Source organism: Synchiropus splendidus, chromosome 1 (assembly GCF_027744825.2).
Source record: "Synchiropus splendidus isolate RoL2022-P1 chromosome 1, RoL_Sspl_1.0, whole genome shotgun sequence".
Classification (NCBI taxonomy): Eukaryota; Metazoa; Chordata; class Actinopteri; order Syngnathiformes; family Callionymidae; genus Synchiropus; species Synchiropus splendidus.
In genome coordinates this window covers 46,445,643-46,463,130 of record NC_071334.1, presented here as the reverse complement: position 1 = coordinate 46,463,130, position 17,488 = coordinate 46,445,643, and the positions used below count along the sequence as shown (strand labels likewise).

Below are 17,488 nucleotides of genomic sequence, written 5' to 3'. Positions count from 1 at the left end.
AGAAGGTGAAGCTGCTTCCCCCCGGAGGGAGGTGGGTGGGAGGGTGTTTAAAACCCTTTCTGTGCAGCTGTTCCCTATTGAGATATGTGTCAGCCGGCGACCTACTTCCAGATTACAGCAGAAATCAAAATTATTCATAGCCTCTGTTTAAGTTGGAGGATCAGCTCCTCAAACAAACCCTTGAGGAATAAAAAGACGGCCATGATTGGCAGCCCAAAATCCCCTTACCTTTCATTGGCAGCCAAGTTTGCCATCACAGAGAGCACATAAAGGACAACAAATAATGAGGAGGTGGAGGAGGAGGTGAGCATCACTGGAAAGGCTGAAACTTGTTGCCACAGAAAGGTCTGATTTAGAAATATTTAAAAAGGTATCATATGCAAATAATATTATGGCCACCAAGAACAAAAGGAGACCAACATTCACAGATTTAGAACCTAGTTTTCCATGGGATGAACAGATCCTGAATTCTCAATGTTGCTCAGATCCTGCTCCAACTTGACTCCAAAATGGCTACCACCTCTGAGGTCCTACCTCTGGACACGTTGTAGAAGACTTCAAACATCACTAGTCCTGAAGTTGAGAACGCTGAGGTCTACTGTGGGAAATAACAAACTCCTGCACACTGCCCACTGGAGCAGAGAGCTGATAGCATTAGCTAGCCTTGTTTCAGTATCTTCCACAGTTTCCACAGCAACAAAAATAAGGATGCAGCGAATATTTGGTGGCCGATTTTATTTGGGGGAGAAAAAAAAAATTGGCCAGATAGTGCTGTAACGCAATCAAAAACATGCAGAGCAGGCCTGAACAATGATTTTGCTTCAGCAGATAACGCAATGCAAAAGAATGTGATTCCTAAAAGACAAAAATGCTGAACTGAGCTCTGTGAGATCGCAGACGACATTCTGGCAACCCATTCCTGCATTCTCAGAGGTGCGCTGTAGAAACCTGGCAACACAATCCACCATTTCAGCGGTGACAGCACTGACTCCCCGGCTCACTGCCTGAACGCTTCAGTGTGAGTGTGATTCAAAGTCTGCATCCTGCCATTCACTTTTCAGATATTGAGTGTTGGAGAACTAGAATTGCAGTTTTGCAACCAAATGTTCGACCAAACTATCTGGTGGTTTCTGTTTACATTATTAGCATACTCACTGTGGCTAAGCTAACTGGTACCAAAAGGACAAAACTTCCGTTGTTGTGGCTTTAATTTAAGTTTGAAGGACTAATATCAGTGAAAAACTTTCCTTGAAAAACATGTTGAAAAATGTATTCCCAACTCTTTATGCAAGATTGACAAAAATAGTGAAAAAATTGGGAATTCGACTGACAATTGTAAATTTTATTCAGCTTCAGTCACTCATTTTAATTTCAGGGCATCCGTAAAAATATCTTGACAAAAAATAGTTTACATGGAAGATTATTTGGACGCACCACAATAGGAATATGACACAGCTCATTCATTTTCTTAAGCTGAGGCTCACGGGAGGCTGCCGACTATCCTGGCCACTTGGGGTAAGAGACATAGACAGAGAACACTCACTCACACCTCCACACAATTTTGGACCAGAGATTGACCTCTTTTTTTGTAAAGCTGACAGCACCTTTAAATGACTGAAGATTATTGTTCTACGATCTCACTGGTCTATTCAACTGTTCCACCGTTCTGCATCCCCTCTCATCATGAGCTGAACAGACTTCCTAATAAAGCTCCTGTTAAAAGAAATTACTGCCACCACCCACGTCCACTTGTCAGAAACAGTCTTCCTCGCTCAGGCAGGTAGCTGCTCTCTCCCGGCGAGGATTTTAAGCTTCAGCAGGTGCCGCTGATGCTCCTGGCACTTGTTACACGCCTGGAGGGGGAATGTTGCTGCAACCGCTCTATCGTGATTCAATTAAATACATGACAAAAAACAACAACTTACTGGTTTAACAAAAACTATTTTCATCCTAGGTCTCATATGAGATTATTAAATCAAGCACACGGCCACTTCTCAAACTGACGCTCGCAATCTGCAGGAGAAAATGACACTTTAGGATCAGTGTCGCAGCTGAAACAGACACAATGGAGAAGACTAACACTTCACCCCACACTGATTTGAGGATGGAACTGTGCATTGTGAGGCTCTGTTGACGTGTCTGTAACAACAAACAGCAAACCCACTCTTGTCTCGACTCTTTCTACATCTTCCGAGAGCAGCGCAGTTTCTCAAAGAATCAGACAGAACAACGATTACAAAGAACGTTCTATGAAGAAATGCGCAGCAACACGTGTAACAAGACTATTCTGTAGATGCAGAGGCTTATATGTCGCCTGCAACCTTTTAGAAAAGAGTAGAACGGCATGATAATGATAAAGATTAACATCCTAATTATTTCCTACCATGAGCTATCGTTTCATCATTCTATCGTCAGTGGGTTCATCCTCAGTCCTGAACAAACCCGCAGCTACTACCATACGAAGCGATCTGGGCATCAGCTCTCAGAAGCAGGTCTTCTTCTGCGCACTCAAGAATAGCTATGTGTCTCATTTACAAAGCAGCGCCGGGGCCAGCGGATCCGGGTGACGGTAACCTCAAACTAACCTGTATTTCTGAAGCAGCTGGCCAGTGGCGAGGACGCTCCGTCTCCACAGGCCAGATTATGAGTTCACAGCCAGACGTGGACAGATGGAGGCAGAGGTGAGTCCTCCCGCCTGCGCTTGGCTATACACACAAACATTTGGCAACTACTTTCTCACAGGACAATTACCTCTCGACCTGCGGCAGGCCACACACCCTTCGCCAATTACCCACGCGCAGAAGGACTGATGGCAGTCGGCACGCTGTCGCCTCACCACGAGCGCTCCATAAAAGCACAGATGCAGCCTCCGCACACAAAAGCCTCCACTTAGTTACCATGTTTTGTTTCGACTCCCTGTTTCAAGCGAGCGCCTGCAGTCATGTCACCCCTGCACCCGCCTTCCTCTTCTCTCTGTGTTTGGTTAATTCCATTATCTCTGATTATTTTCCTCATAAGCATCACTGCCCTAATCCACTTGTTGGTCACATATCTTTGTTGTGCCAGCCAACCATCGGGCTGATAATGGATAGGCACGACCCAGGTTTTTAATTCGCCGCTATCTCACTTCCACCGCGACCAGTGATGACGGGCAGAAACACGCCAGCTGATACCGAGAGGCGTTTTAAAGACAGATAATAATATTATTGCATTCGCAGGTGAGTGACTTGCTTCTGCTGCAGCGAACGCACAATTACACATTCCAGATATGGAGTGTAATTTTCTCACTGCCGGCCGTGTATCCCCTTGCTATTTAGCATGCCGCTTTAAAGATGATTTCAGAATTAAATATGCACATAATTTTCTCAGAGACAGTGCGGTGAAGACTCCTGTCTCTGCAACAACATACACCCCCAGCTAGGATTGATTCCAGTCTCAACCTTTTTTTTTTCTGCTGGATTTCCGCTGCTTTGTATTCCTCTCAGCTTTGCAACAGTTTCAAGGAAGAAAATCAGGATGGTGGAAGGAACCCGAGAAAAAGGATACAGTGTATTTAAGTGGAGCGCCAGCAGAAATCTGTTAATGATGTTTATCTTAGAGCGAAGCCGCACAGATCATTTGGAGGGTTTTGATTAGAACGCTGGAAAGCTTGTAGAGCAGGAGCATCAGAGATGAGAGGAGGCAGACAACAGATAGCACTTTACACTTCTATTAGCATTGATCATTGGACTCTTTGTTCTGGGCTTCAGAGGAACAATGCCCCACTGTTAAGCTTCGGCATTTTGATTTGATTTTCACTACTTATTTCAATCATGTAAACAACAATAATGCAACAATAATACTTTAAAAAGAGCAAGTGTAAAATAACAAGAAGTGAACAATAAACGAATGAAAACAGACCAATGCAAATGCCCTTTGTGGTGATTATTTGTCAAGCTATCCTTGGAGAATCATTTCTTCAGGCGTACGCTTGAACTGTGTTTTCACTTCAGTACTAAGTGTGTTTCACTCCACAGATGGTGAGGCTGAAACTTTTCTTTGCTATACAAACCTGAAGATTTAACTTCTCTCCTCGATGGTGACCCTCACGAAACATTTTCTTGGATGTAACAGCTCACTCACCGAAATAACCCTTGAGTCAGCAATGATTTCCTCATCCTCGGATGTCATTCTCTTCATCGGAAAGCTCGGACGACTCAACAGGAAGTGACTCTCGCCGACGACAAGCTCAGCAGGAAGCAAATGAGAAGGTCACTACGGTTCAATATGTTGAACCAGGATCACACTTTTTGAGTCCTTTGAGGGTCTGTGACTTCCCCTCAACATTAATGTTTATAGCCAAAACAGTTTCTTTGTCCGTACGCTACCTTAAATTGCACTGTGATACAGAGGATTGGACTGTTCGAATGGGACAAACACAGGCACCATCTTTAATGTAATGAGAGCAACCAAAGTTGCAAACATGCATGGCTGAGTGCATTGAAGCAGAAAAGGTTGGGAGCAAATAACTGAGTCGATAGTTTCTGGGAAAAAAGCAAGAGCAAGTAATGAAGAAGAGATAGTAGATTCTATTGTAGGACGGCAGCACTATTTATTTGAACCATTGTGTTTTGGAAGCAATGTTGACAGCCACTGAAGGGGTGAGAGAAGGAGATCTGTCAACTGAATATACAAATCAAAAAATCAAAAAATGGATGTGCACCTTCGATCACGTACCTCATGCCTTACTATGATGGTAAACATAAACAGTATGAATTGATTTCAAGCTTGTAACGAAATCAGTGTGTGCAGACACTTCGATCGCATCCCAAAACACAAATAAAGGGACTTATTCACTGGCTTAATGAGAACACCCCGCAGCACCAGGACCTCACGTGGAGCAACACAGTGCTAAATTTGCATTCACTTTGAAATTGCTTTCCACTGATTTAGCTCTTGACTTCAACAGAACCAACTTTATGGATGAGGAAAGATGATTTCATACTGAATATTTGTGCAGAGTTCCAGAGCCATGTCACACAGAGGGGCTTTCCACTCATGCAGTTGTCAATACAGTAACCCCCCCAGGACTCCAAACTAGTTCAAGGTGATCCTTACAGCTCCCTGACTAACAAAAGAATGTACTCGTGCTCCGGGAAAAAAAAGATTCTCAAATATATTGTGATTCTTTCAAGACAGTATTAAATGTCGATATTTCGCCCCAGAATTGACGGCAAATTTCACCCGCCTCACATTATGACGCCGGCTAGACATGACGTCATATGAAACAGTTGGGAACAGTGGCTCTTACGTAAACACTTACTGAAACAATTTAGCCCCCAAGTTATTATTGTCAGAAGCTGTTCAGGTACCTTGTTATTGCACATAAATTGCTTTGTGTATTTCAAATGAGCGAATAATACTCTTTATAAATACACAAATACAACCACCGTCACCACTTGACCAAATGTCATATGTGGGAAACCTTGCTGTGCATTTATTATTTATTTTTATATTAATAAATCACAATCGTGATATAAATCGAATCGGGCCAAGTGCATATTGTCCCAGCCCTATAGTTTAGTGCATCACAGAAACAATAATATGGGTTGGACCAGGCTGAACCCTCTTGTTATGGACATGTGGCCATGAATAGAATTCCTCCTTCAGTTACTACTCTCCTTAAAGGCAGGGGTAGCATGTATTTGCAAGACATTCATTTGAAGATCAATTAAAAAAATCTATCTATCATCATGTTTTCATCAGTTCAGAAGTACCAATAAAGATTGCAGTTACAAGCGGCTCAGCTGTTGAAGTGAAAACCGCTCTGGGCAGGAGTCCCTTTAGAAGTCTGCAGACCAGGATTAACTTTCTCACGAGCATCACACACACTGAGACAATGGAACGCTTCTGCTTCATTGAGGAGGAAACACTTCTCACGAGAAACCACAGAAAAGAGCAGAAAATATTTTTGAACTGAGCGGTTATTCTGAAACATCAGCAGAGGTAAACAGGAAGAACCATCTCCTTTTATGTGACTCGTTGCGCGTTGAAAGCCTTGTGTCAACACATTATCATTAACCGTAATGGAGTTTGAACCGAGATAAGTATGTCTTAAGAATTAATAATGAACAAGCGCTCATTAGTTTCATTATGGTTCCTCCAAATATCTGCATGACTAATTCAATATGGGCCATAGCGGCACATGAATCCGCAGAGTGACCGCTCACCAGGACTACAGGACACATTTTCCATGTGAACTGTGATAGAATAAATTCTCCAGCAGCAAATAAATTGATAAATAATGGCACTATCCGAACAAATAGTTTAAATAAAGGACATTTAACTCTGAGACTCCAAATGAAATAAGCTAACCAGAGAGGGTCACCGCGGTGGTCAGAGTAAACCAACTCGGTCAGGTCCCAAATAGTTCCTATTTGCAACAAATCTAGACATAGATAAATAGACAAACATGTGCGAGAAACATCTGCTGAGCTGTGTTCCGTGGATGAGCCTCTCGCTCTCTTCCGACTTTCACCTTCACCCCCTGCAGATTTGGTGGCTCGCCAGATCACCACCTACTGAGTTATCAAAGTCACAGCTTCAGGTTCTTCTGCAGGAAACCACTCCAGACCACATAATTCCACACTTTTTATCTCATTCATAGTCAATCTGACGGCAGTCGCAGCAGCGCCTCGTTGCCAACAAAAGCTTATTTGGGCTGACAAAACAAACTGACATTTCTATTCTTCATCTCCCGGGTGTTTTTATTGAAAGTCATTTTCAGTATGAATAATTTGAGATCTGGTAAAATCATCAGCCCCCTGTGGAGAGATGGCAGAGTAAAGCGCCAGCAGGCCTTCATTTCAGAAAAATCTATGTATGAGTTTCAGCAGCAGAAAACATCACCGATGATGTACAAAACAAAATGTCATCATCTGAAGTATTTACCTAGCAAACTTGTAATTTCTGAAAATACAAACTGCAATATGCAGAATAATATAATTTTATTGTATAAAATTACAAACATAAACACATTTAAGCATCAATGTGAGAGCTAATCTCTAGTAACACAGCGCGTTTATGTAGTTCCTCAACAATGACTTAAAAATAACATTCCTGTAAATTCCCAGACTACATTGTCTTGTAAATTTGATAATAGTGTTTCACCCACTAAACAACATACTGGATGCTAAGTTGTTTCGCCGCACTAGTTGAATGTGAACGTGAGTTGCTAGTACAGAAAAGAAGATACTATTTAACTCAATAGTTACATGTCTGATATATAGGAAGCTGGAGCACCTTCTAACTCAGGTGGCAGCTATGACTAGTCACTGACCTTCATGGTTGCCTTTGACGTGCACAGTTTGACAAACTTATAGTGTTGTAAAACATCAATGGAAAATGGAAGGACGTGTGTAAATTGTCGCAAATTACAACTGTCTTAACAATGGTTCAACTTGAGTCGGACTGATGAACACGCTGTAAATAGTGTTAAGTGCTGTGTTGAAACTGGTGGTTTGAATAGTTTGTTGTCCCAGAGCCTCAGCAGTAGGCGACTAATCAATTGGTCGATTATAGTCGACTAATCGTTGCAGCTCTACTTCTAACCACTCAAGTTAGGATTTGCAGAAGCTGTATTGTTTCTTAGCACACAACAGAAGACCCAGGTTTGACTGCTCATGCCTCCACAGAGACATGGACAACAGGAAGGAGAAGGTGGAGAAAAGGTCACTGTGGGGATGAATAATTGTCCATTTGCCCCAGAAAAAAATAAATTAAAGCCCTCCGCCAAGAACTGAAGTTTCCAACCTGAAAAAAACGTTGTTTTTTAACATGGTGTAGTTACATTCACCCTCTGGGGAGGATGTGACCGGAGAGATGTTAAAGATAATTCTGTCTGCTGCTGCAGGAAGAAAGTCAAAGAAGATGACAGAGGAATTTTAACTGACATTTTCAACACGAGAATAGGACGGCTGACTAAAAAGTCCAAATGTCTGAGGATCAAAGCGACAAACAGATGGTACATGGTAGATGGACAAAACTTTTTTTTCAAATCATTAAAAAAGCACCACGATGAGAAGATGACAGGTATATGGTGAAAGGACGCTTGAAGATTATTTGTGTCAAACTCACAACTCAAAAGCTAAAACCAGCGTGGTGAGTCATTTTATGCTCCCCACAAGCACAATAAATACATATCGCTGGAATCAAATTCAGAAGAAATACCTACAAAGACGCGGTCTCTACGGCATCAGTTCAGCGAGCAACAGACTTTAGTTATTATGAGGTTTCTTTGGGGATTTTTCCATTAACAACATGCCAAAGACCACCATGATCAATCACCATAACACGTTGTGTGTTTTCCACTTGTTTCAATGCTTCCACTTCAGTATAATGTGTTGGATCGCATGAAATTGAATCTTTAAATATAGACATGTGTTGAAACTACTTTCTCACATCAAGTAGGGCTAATAATAAACCGTAATATAAATATGGTGTTTGTGAGTCTGTTGCACATTATTGTGCTTAATAATAATTCAGTAAAGCATGTGTGACAGACTCAATGTTTAATCATCATTGTTTTGGATTTTTATTGAACGTCCGTCTTCTTGTTTGAAAGTGCTCAGTGCTGGATATAGTTCATCTACGGTTTATATACGGTTCATCATTTATTCAACATGTTGTATTGGTGTCTGACTGAGTAGAGCACAAGGTTGGTACAGACACTTAGTTTCAATCTTTGCATGGAACTTGAGAGACTTGTTTTGTGCATTTGAGTTTTGGTTGTTGATGGACTTTGCTGACAAACTTTCCTGGCTTGTATCTTTGGGTTTGGATCCTGGTGAATGTGTGTTTTGAGTGATTTGACACCTTTGTTAAGCTCTACTTTTATTACTGCTCTCACAGTGATCCACTTGTTCTCGAACGACAAACATGAAGAAATGGTGATCACCAGAGAAAGAGACGGCTCATTTTCTTGGGTCTGCAATGCTACAGTAGCATCTTGGAATTAGGTTGTCAGCTTCCTTGTTTGTATTGTGAACACAGCGAGTGAAAATGAATGAAAGAAACTTAAGCTATCGCAGACACAAGCCGTATGTGATGTCTTGCGGACGCACTGGGATCCGACCTGGGAATGCTGCCTCATTCACTTCCACACAACCGAGAATCAGACTTCACAATAGTTGCGTCATCATACTGTCATCTATAACTGATGCACAACATGTGTTTTTACATGTGTCTAGTCTGACTGTCAGAGCTGACATAGACGACTGTCCCTCTCCATTTAACAGCTGTGCCGTCTTGTGAAAGTTGAGCATTAGCTGTTGACATTGTAAACGGAAGAGTGCCATGAGAAGATCAACAACAGAAAACAAAACGACTGTTTCATCTACAGCAGCTTTACAGTCTGGTCCAGATTCAGCGAATGTGACGTGCAGGAGAAATCTGAATCAATCTGTGGTCTTGCAGGGGGTGATTAATAATTCACATAATTATATTGCCATGAATAATTGAGCACCGAAGTGTGTATGAGCGCGTGTACTGCACACAGTTCAAACTGGACCTGCCCACAGCAAGTTCTGTTGTGTCCTGACTTGGACAAAAACACTCTCTAAGAAACGGAAATCCAGAGAAAAATCAACCAGCAGCGGTGACTGAGGATTGAAAGGTGACAACAAGCTCACTACTGCGACTCAAAACATTCAACTGAGTTGATGCATAAAAATTAGATAAATGTCAAGAGTTGCACATCTAGTTTTCACCGCTGATCCATAGGTCAAACAGTAAAATTACGAAAACCTTTATTGTCTTTAAAACAGAAACAACAAAATCAACCACAAACAAAGCCAGCAAAACTAGTCATTCAGGTGTATTATTACATCCTTTATTACAGAAACAAGTTGTCGTGTCTAAATGCAAGTGTGAGAAGAGTCAGCGCTCGCACATCAACAGGAGTGGACGCGAGGTTTAAACTGGCGTTTAAGTGAATACAGCCCGCGCTGGGAACACAAAACACATCTTAACGTATTACTGTCTGAATAAAGAGCTTTACTCTGCATCTGTCAAATATCCACTTCAGCCTCACAGATTCACACCATCACTTCAATATTCCGCTTTCCTTAAAACCAGACAGCAATATAATCCCTCCCTTGTTTCCTCCGCTGCCCGTCTTAACAGAGGCTTAGTCGATGTGTTAGATTCCGACACACGTGTGCAGCCAGATAATGCAAATGTCTCTAAAAATAGGCGACAAGACTGCTGACAGAAGCGCTCGCTGAAGTGAGATATCTGGGTGTAATTTCCACTCACAGTAAGACTGAGCGTGGAAGGTGGTGGGGGGGTTGTAGTGCGAGACCCAATCCATAAGCAGCAGTCCCGCAGCCGCTCGCAGCAGAGCAAACACTTGGGAGACGTGAGGCTCATGTGCACAAACAACACAAATCAAAACAATCCCGAAAACAAACAGATGCAGGGTAAACAAGCCTACTTAACATGCAGAACAACGATATTCCAAATGAGCTTGTGTGCAGCAGCGATGTATATAACTAGGTCATTATCCTTTCATAGCTTGGCCTTTTTAGGAGGACGAGGACCACTTTGACATGAGTCTGCATGAGCGTGACAGTGGAAAGGTTCGGTCCTTCCTAACCGCAGAAACTCTTCTCTGACAATACCGAGGTCTTTCCCGTCATCTGAGAGAGGTAATCTAGCCAGGGTGTTTCCTGGCCTGGTACCAGAAATAAAGTAAACTGGAAGACCCTGCGGAAGATAGTGCTGCATCAGCAAATCTAATGTATTGCCTACACATTTCTTCTCAAGTGAGGTTGCGACAACACAATATTTGGGAGCTACATACATTAATTAACACACATTAGGTTTTAAGTCCCACTGTTTTAGGGATTTGGGGTATGAAGCCTATTTACTCAACAGGGTGAGTGAACAGAACCATAAAGGACTCAATTCAGCAGAAGGTGCACAGCACTGTTTCTAAATGACACTTTTCCTCCAGTGTTATTGTTTGGACGGGAGCGAACAGAGCATGTTAAGTAGCACAGATGGGCGTGGAAAAGCTATTCATCTGCTATTTATGTCAATTAACTTTATTTATTCATTCATCAGGTTGTTTGAAGGAGAGAGCGCGCATTCATTCTTTCTTCAGCAGCTGTCTTTTTCACACCGTTTAGTTTCACATCATTTAGCTTTTTTTCCCAAACATCATGAAAAGCTTCGTGCCATCACTCATTTTCTCAGTCACTTTCATTTTGATCAAAGACATCATGTTTTCGTTATTTGGATCTTTGCATACTACTGGTACTCATAATCATACTTTTGGTAGTAGAACTAGTCATGGATTAAGTCATTGAGACTGTAACACCGGACTCATACCAAACACGTTTTTTTTTGTTTTTTTTTCAAAGAGACACACAGCAACTCCACGCAGGAAATTGGATCAAATTCTATTTCTTGCGCGACAAGCAGCAGCGGTTTTGGTCAAGTTGCAGTTGACATATTTGTTAAAACAGGAAATAAGTAGAAAAAGCAGAAGAATTTACAGCAAAAATGTAAAACATTGAGGCATCATTGAATCCTGTTTTACTTTGAAACATGACCGATACACACCGGCACACGTGCGCTGACCCCTGCAGAGTACAGAGAGCCATTCTAGCACTATTTGAAGATATTGTAGCATTAGCTAAAATTCTCGCAGTACAAATAAACATGAAAAGTATTTTTTACAATGGCACAAGTAGCTGGTTTTCTGTGAAGTACTTATGCCTTCAATGTTGGTATAGCAAGCAGGTCAATACTAGGGGCTTACCAAGTCATATTGCTTAAAGTTAGAGTTGCAGAATGTTGTGTTCAACGTTCTTCAAGTACCTAAAGTAATTGAAGTAGATCAAGGCCCTGTGGCGAGTATTTATTGTAGTAGCTTGGAACACAAAAACTACTTACATCTACTTCTTGTTGATGAAGTGGTTGTAGTGGAGGCAGTGAAACATATGCACATATTCATAAAATTTACAAGTGTTTTATCTACTGATAGTCGAGACAAATGTGTAGTTAATTATCCATGTAGTAGTGTTTGTAGCATGTAGCACAGAGAAGCCACCAATCTTTACTTTACAATCATCCACACTGAGTCCTATGAGCACCAGCAGAAACCTGTACTCTCACATTGACTTCATGAATCTAATCGTCTCGCAGTCCAGCAGCAAAAACCTCAAATATTTCCATAGCATAAGATGAAGACAATACGGAAACAAACGCAATAAAAGCAGAAGTCTCAACCTTCTACTCACCTTCTAGCTCTCGATGAATGACATCAGAGAGGTTGGGCTCTTCTCCCCACCAGAAGATCCAGAGCTCCTTGGCATCGGGCTTGATCTTGCGTCGCCACACGCACAGCAGGTTGGCCTGAACACAGCGCATGAAGCTGCGCAGCACCGGGTCGTCCTGGGCCGGCGCCGAGATCACCGGGCCGTACTCGCCGCTGCCTCGGAAGCTGTAGCAACGCCATTTAATTCCCGTCAGCTCCGCCTGGAGGAGAGAAGAGAAGACAGGGGCTTAAATTTGGTTCATAGAATCCCCCAAAAAGTCTAATTTTGCCTAATTCGACAGACAACGCAGTTACACCTCCGGCAGAATGTGCTCTCTGCCAAAACTGTAGCAGGGTGTTTCCACTCTGCTCTTGAGGAACGGAACGGAAGCACACAGCCAATGATTATTGATTCACTTGGTAAGACAAGGCAGCAATCCAAATACTGAGATCATGTGGATTAAACTGTAGCACTGAATTGGTAGAAGCGTTCCAAAACACGTAGCTATGCCAAGCCCAAGTAGACCAGTCAGAGTGCCCCCCTGTCCTGAGAGGACAAGGCGCGATCGACCATGCTTTGGTTTTATTCACCTCTTCTGATTATGAGCTTCCAGTTATCTAAATAAGTTGAGCTATCTTCATACGGAAAACAGTGTTCAACCGGGACCAATCCATGAGCGGTCACTGCATGCGGTTGCTAACAACAACAAGAGTTAATTTACTGATCTGATACGCACCTGTATCACAAACATACCAGCCATGAAACCATCTAGAACCACTGCAGACAGAAATAACCAAACATTTGATCTCACAAATCCACCTACAAATCAGGCTCAACTCCATAAATGCATTAAACAATCCTGAGAACAATAGGACAGACAATTAGCACTTGAGCTAATGTGCATTGTGGGGTTTGCTGACCAACTTGAAGTGATACGGTTTCAAAACAACGGAGACAGGAAGGCCCCAGACTGAAATCTCCTTCAGACTTGATCTATAGTAAATCCAAAGTGTGCGCACATTAGATGAAATACAGCAGCCGTCATCCATAAATCAATAGTGAGAGTGCCGGCTGATGAGTGCAGTGAGCCGCACTGCCCTCAAGTCTTTCAGATATTGTGTTTCACTTCAAAGAAAACACGCAGCAAATAAGTCGATCAATAATTGCACACATGCCATTTTTTAACAGCTTCCTCTTTACAAGATTTAGATTCTCTAATAATGTCGCATATACAGTATTTGCTTCCAACAGACGAGTTGTTGACTCAGAAGGACCAAAGCACTAAATATTGTTACGCTATCGTAGGTACAGGGAGCCTAAGCCTCATGGGACCTAAGTTAACAAAAAAATATGAACGAGAGTCAATGGAGAGATAAAAGTTATTTTCCAGTCTAGCACAAAATATGCTATTAACTTCACATATACTTTTCATCCAGCATCAAAAGTCACTTTCACAAGCAAGTCAATCATAAAGTGCACGACAAACATAGTCGAAACATACATCATTATTTATCATTTAAATTGAGGTGCAGCATATGGGTGATCCAGGTCACGAGGCAAAGTGGACCAGAAAATAAATGCACAGGGGCGGAAACTTAGGCTCCCTATGCACACAAAGACCTGTGATACCAGCACTAAAACTGATTCATCAACTAAAGCAGTACCAGAGGACGTGTCGGAGCGTGACACCAGGAGGGGTGGTTGCAACTGACCGTGACCGAGTATGACCAGATATTTGTATCTTTGCGGCAGCAAACAAGCCAGGTGCCAGGTGCCAAGATATTGTGTTGTTTACCTCAACATCTAATGCTGTTGTTGTTTCATGGAGAAAATAGTCAAAGCAGGGAGCAGTTCTTGCCAAGTTCATCCATCTTGACAATAAACATGACTGACATTGAAATGCAATGAAGGTGATCTAGGTTTTGTTCACTTTAAATGACTACTGAATTTTATTATGGGCCAACGGCATCAGGTGGGGTACATAAAATGACGTGGCAAGCCAGACTTGGCCCCCGCACCCTGAGTTTGAAAAAAAAGCCTAGAGCCAGGGTTTTTCATAATGCCAGGTGTGAAGTGAAGGCTTCAGGTACGGATGTCACACTACTGCCCCCTGTGCTGCTTCCTAACACATGACAAGAATCTGTTTCCCAACTGACCATTCATCAGCCGTGAAATAACCAGGAAGAAACAGCAGAAGTCGTGACAGCTTTTAAATATAGGCCAAGACCCGGGGGACATCAGAGGATGAAACAGAGTCTAGGTCAATGGCTGGATTCCTGCCCGGCCACTGACGTCATCTCCATTGATCCTGCGAAATAAGCGTTTCAGTCAAAAACAGCGGACAAAGGCACGAGGGCACTTTGACGTGTGTTAGAAGCTGTTCAGGGATTAATGGGATCTTGAATAAAGTTGTATTGTTTACACCTTAACTAACACTTCTTGAATTCATTTTTTGGATGACTTATCAATACCCATCATCAATATCTGTCTATCGACCAGCAAAGACCTGAGCATCTATAAGATGTTCATATTCTTAAAGTCTAAAGTTATGTTGCTGAAAACATGTGCCCTTCTTCCTTCCATATTTGCCATCTAGGGTTGCCACTGCGAGGTGGACCTCTTGGGTTGTCTTCAGCACTCTTGGTCCAATCCTGTCTCTCTTCTCCACAAACCATCTGCCATCCAAAACTTTGTCTCCAAACTTCTCCACGTGTCCCTGAAAGACCACTTCAAGACAAACTTCTCTCCAGGTTTGACAGTTAGAGGAATAAAACCTCAAAATTAAATTTGAATCCACATGGTGAATACGAGCCCAACACAAAGCAGCGGCACTCACTGTCATCAGCATGAGCGGCAGCTACTCGGGGGCATCCCGAATGTGCCCATAATGACACGTCCCCTCCTGTAATGACAGTGTGTGTGTGTGAGATGGGAGACATAAACATTGACGCTGCGATAAGCAATGCCCTAAAATTAGCTACGACAAGGTCAAGGATGCAGTTTTCTCCCAAAGCAAAAGAGAAAGACATCTGCTCGCTCTGCCTCGTCACACCAAGTCAGTGTCAAAAGTTCCTGCCCTGTGACACAGCTGTCTGCTGCTGCTTCCGAGTCAAGAAGAGACACTCGCATTCACAACACACTGGGGCTTGTTTCACTCAACCATGCAGGCTGAGTGTTAACAAAGGCAGAAGCTCCAGTTCAGCCTGAGAGCTCGGAAAGGGACGAAAACTAATTCAATACACTCAGGCCACACTCCACTGTGATTTGAAAATGACTGAGCGAGATGACATTGTGTGTTACAAGACTTGTTTCCCATTCTACTTGAAATAATTCGAATTATTAATACTGCTCTCCATGATAGAAAATATTGAGTGACTCATCACGTGAGTCACCCAAATAATGACTCGAGATGTTTTAGTACAAATCTACTGAACTTTTGGTTTACACATTTACCGAACTTACCAAACTAAACCAAACTTCTTACTGACTCTGGAACTCATTGTACACCTCAGGCTGAGTAGGTAGAAAAGCCTCATCAACCCATGAGTCACATTGGGATTGTACTTGACTTTATATGCTTTATGAAGTGGCATTTACACGTGTGTTTAGATAGAATGAATTCAAGTAATATATTATTATTACACATATATTACATACAATTAATACAAGTGTTATTACAACATTTTAACTAACTTTTTAACTAACTTGTGAGCTACTAATCTTTACTCTTGACCGCTGAGTTATTTCACTTATTTGCTAAATATGCAATGTAATTGCATATCTTCATAAAACATTTCGAAAAATGTTTAACCAGACAGATCCATAAATGTGAGTATTACCACTTTAATAACCCACAATCGCGTATTTTGAGGTACTCATTAATTGTGTCATGCTTAGTGGTTTCGTAAATATGCTGTAAAACATCAAAAAAAAGTTAACTAGCTCAACTGAAATAATGCAACCTAATTAGAATATTTCGATGACGTTTACCAGCATAAGGGGCGTCTTCGATCAGTGGCCGAGGGAAGCCAAGCCAGTCTCAATGACGACGTTTGACCACTGCGCAAAATGTAGCCATTTGAAACGCCACAAAAGCCGTCCACCTAGATTTATTTCTCAATACCTTTCTGAAGAACATGCCTTTCACGTGACTGACAGGTTTCTCTCCCGACATGGCAGACATCCGTTTTTTTGCTCTATATTGCGAGATTTTAAGACAAATAAAAGCTTTTGTTGAGTTTGACTGCAATGACCAAGATAGGCTGCAAACTGGTTGAGAATCGGCAAATTTCACTAAAAGCCTGTTCAGGCCTCTTTAAGGTCCTTGCATAAAAGGTGGAGTCCTAGTGAGCGAGCGTTGACATTGGAGTCATATTTCACTACATTCTAAAAAGAAAACAGCTGAAAATTCCCCGATTGCTGGGATTTTCCCAGTGTGAGTTATTAAAAGTTCAGTCACACTGTACACCGTCTGTCCCTAAAACTATGACAGAGCAAAACATGAGAGTAATGCACAACATTTCTTGCTAAATCTTCACTTCCTCTCCACTTCCTTCCTCTGCATGACTGCACAAGTTTGTGTCGTACTTGTGCATGTTCTCACCACATCAGGGCTCATTTCTGAATGCATTGTGCAGCCATTGACGGTTCTTTGCGAAGTTGGCACATCTAACACACGGAGTCACACGCAGCTGTGATGATGTGCAGACGTAAATGATCAAAAGAAACATACAACAGGCAGCGGGCATATTTCCCGGCTGATATTTGTCATTGATAGCAGATGCGTGTGTGTGTGTGCGTGTCATTAAAGCGACTTGGATCTCTTCTTAAGTGCCAGCAACACCACTGCTTATAAACAACACATTATCATCTGCGTATGAATAAATTATAACTTGTAAGAGAAAGCAGAGAAATTCTGCCAAGCTGGCGGACTTGTTTTTGGGGGGTCACCGTCGCAACAAAGCAGAATACGAAGTTATTAAATGTGCAACGTTGGTGATAAATCACTGCTGAGTGTGGACTCCTGCTCTGCCAAATTGCGGACATTTTGTCATTTAAGCCAAATGTTCATCATCATAAATCATCTTGAGAGGGAAGTGCCTGCTCAATGTGTGTTAAAGACGTGTGTCAGTCAATAAGCGGAGATTTATACTCCATGTATTTAAAGATCCACGCTGCCGCTGTCA

General features: G+C 42.1%; 1 protein-coding gene across 1 annotated transcript in view; it reads right to left on the bottom strand.

The window, feature by feature from the left end:
* The window catches only part of LOC128769466 (mediator of RNA polymerase II transcription subunit 13-like), an 89,887-nt gene that overhangs the window by 51,263 nt on the left and 21,136 nt on the right, over positions 1 to 17,488 (bottom strand). The window contains exon 2 of the mRNA XM_053883252.1: positions 12,285 to 12,522. Within this exon, the coding sequence (XP_053739227.1) occupies positions 12,285 to 12,522 (238 nt within the window). The remainder of the gene's footprint in view (positions 1 to 12,284; positions 12,523 to 17,488) is intronic.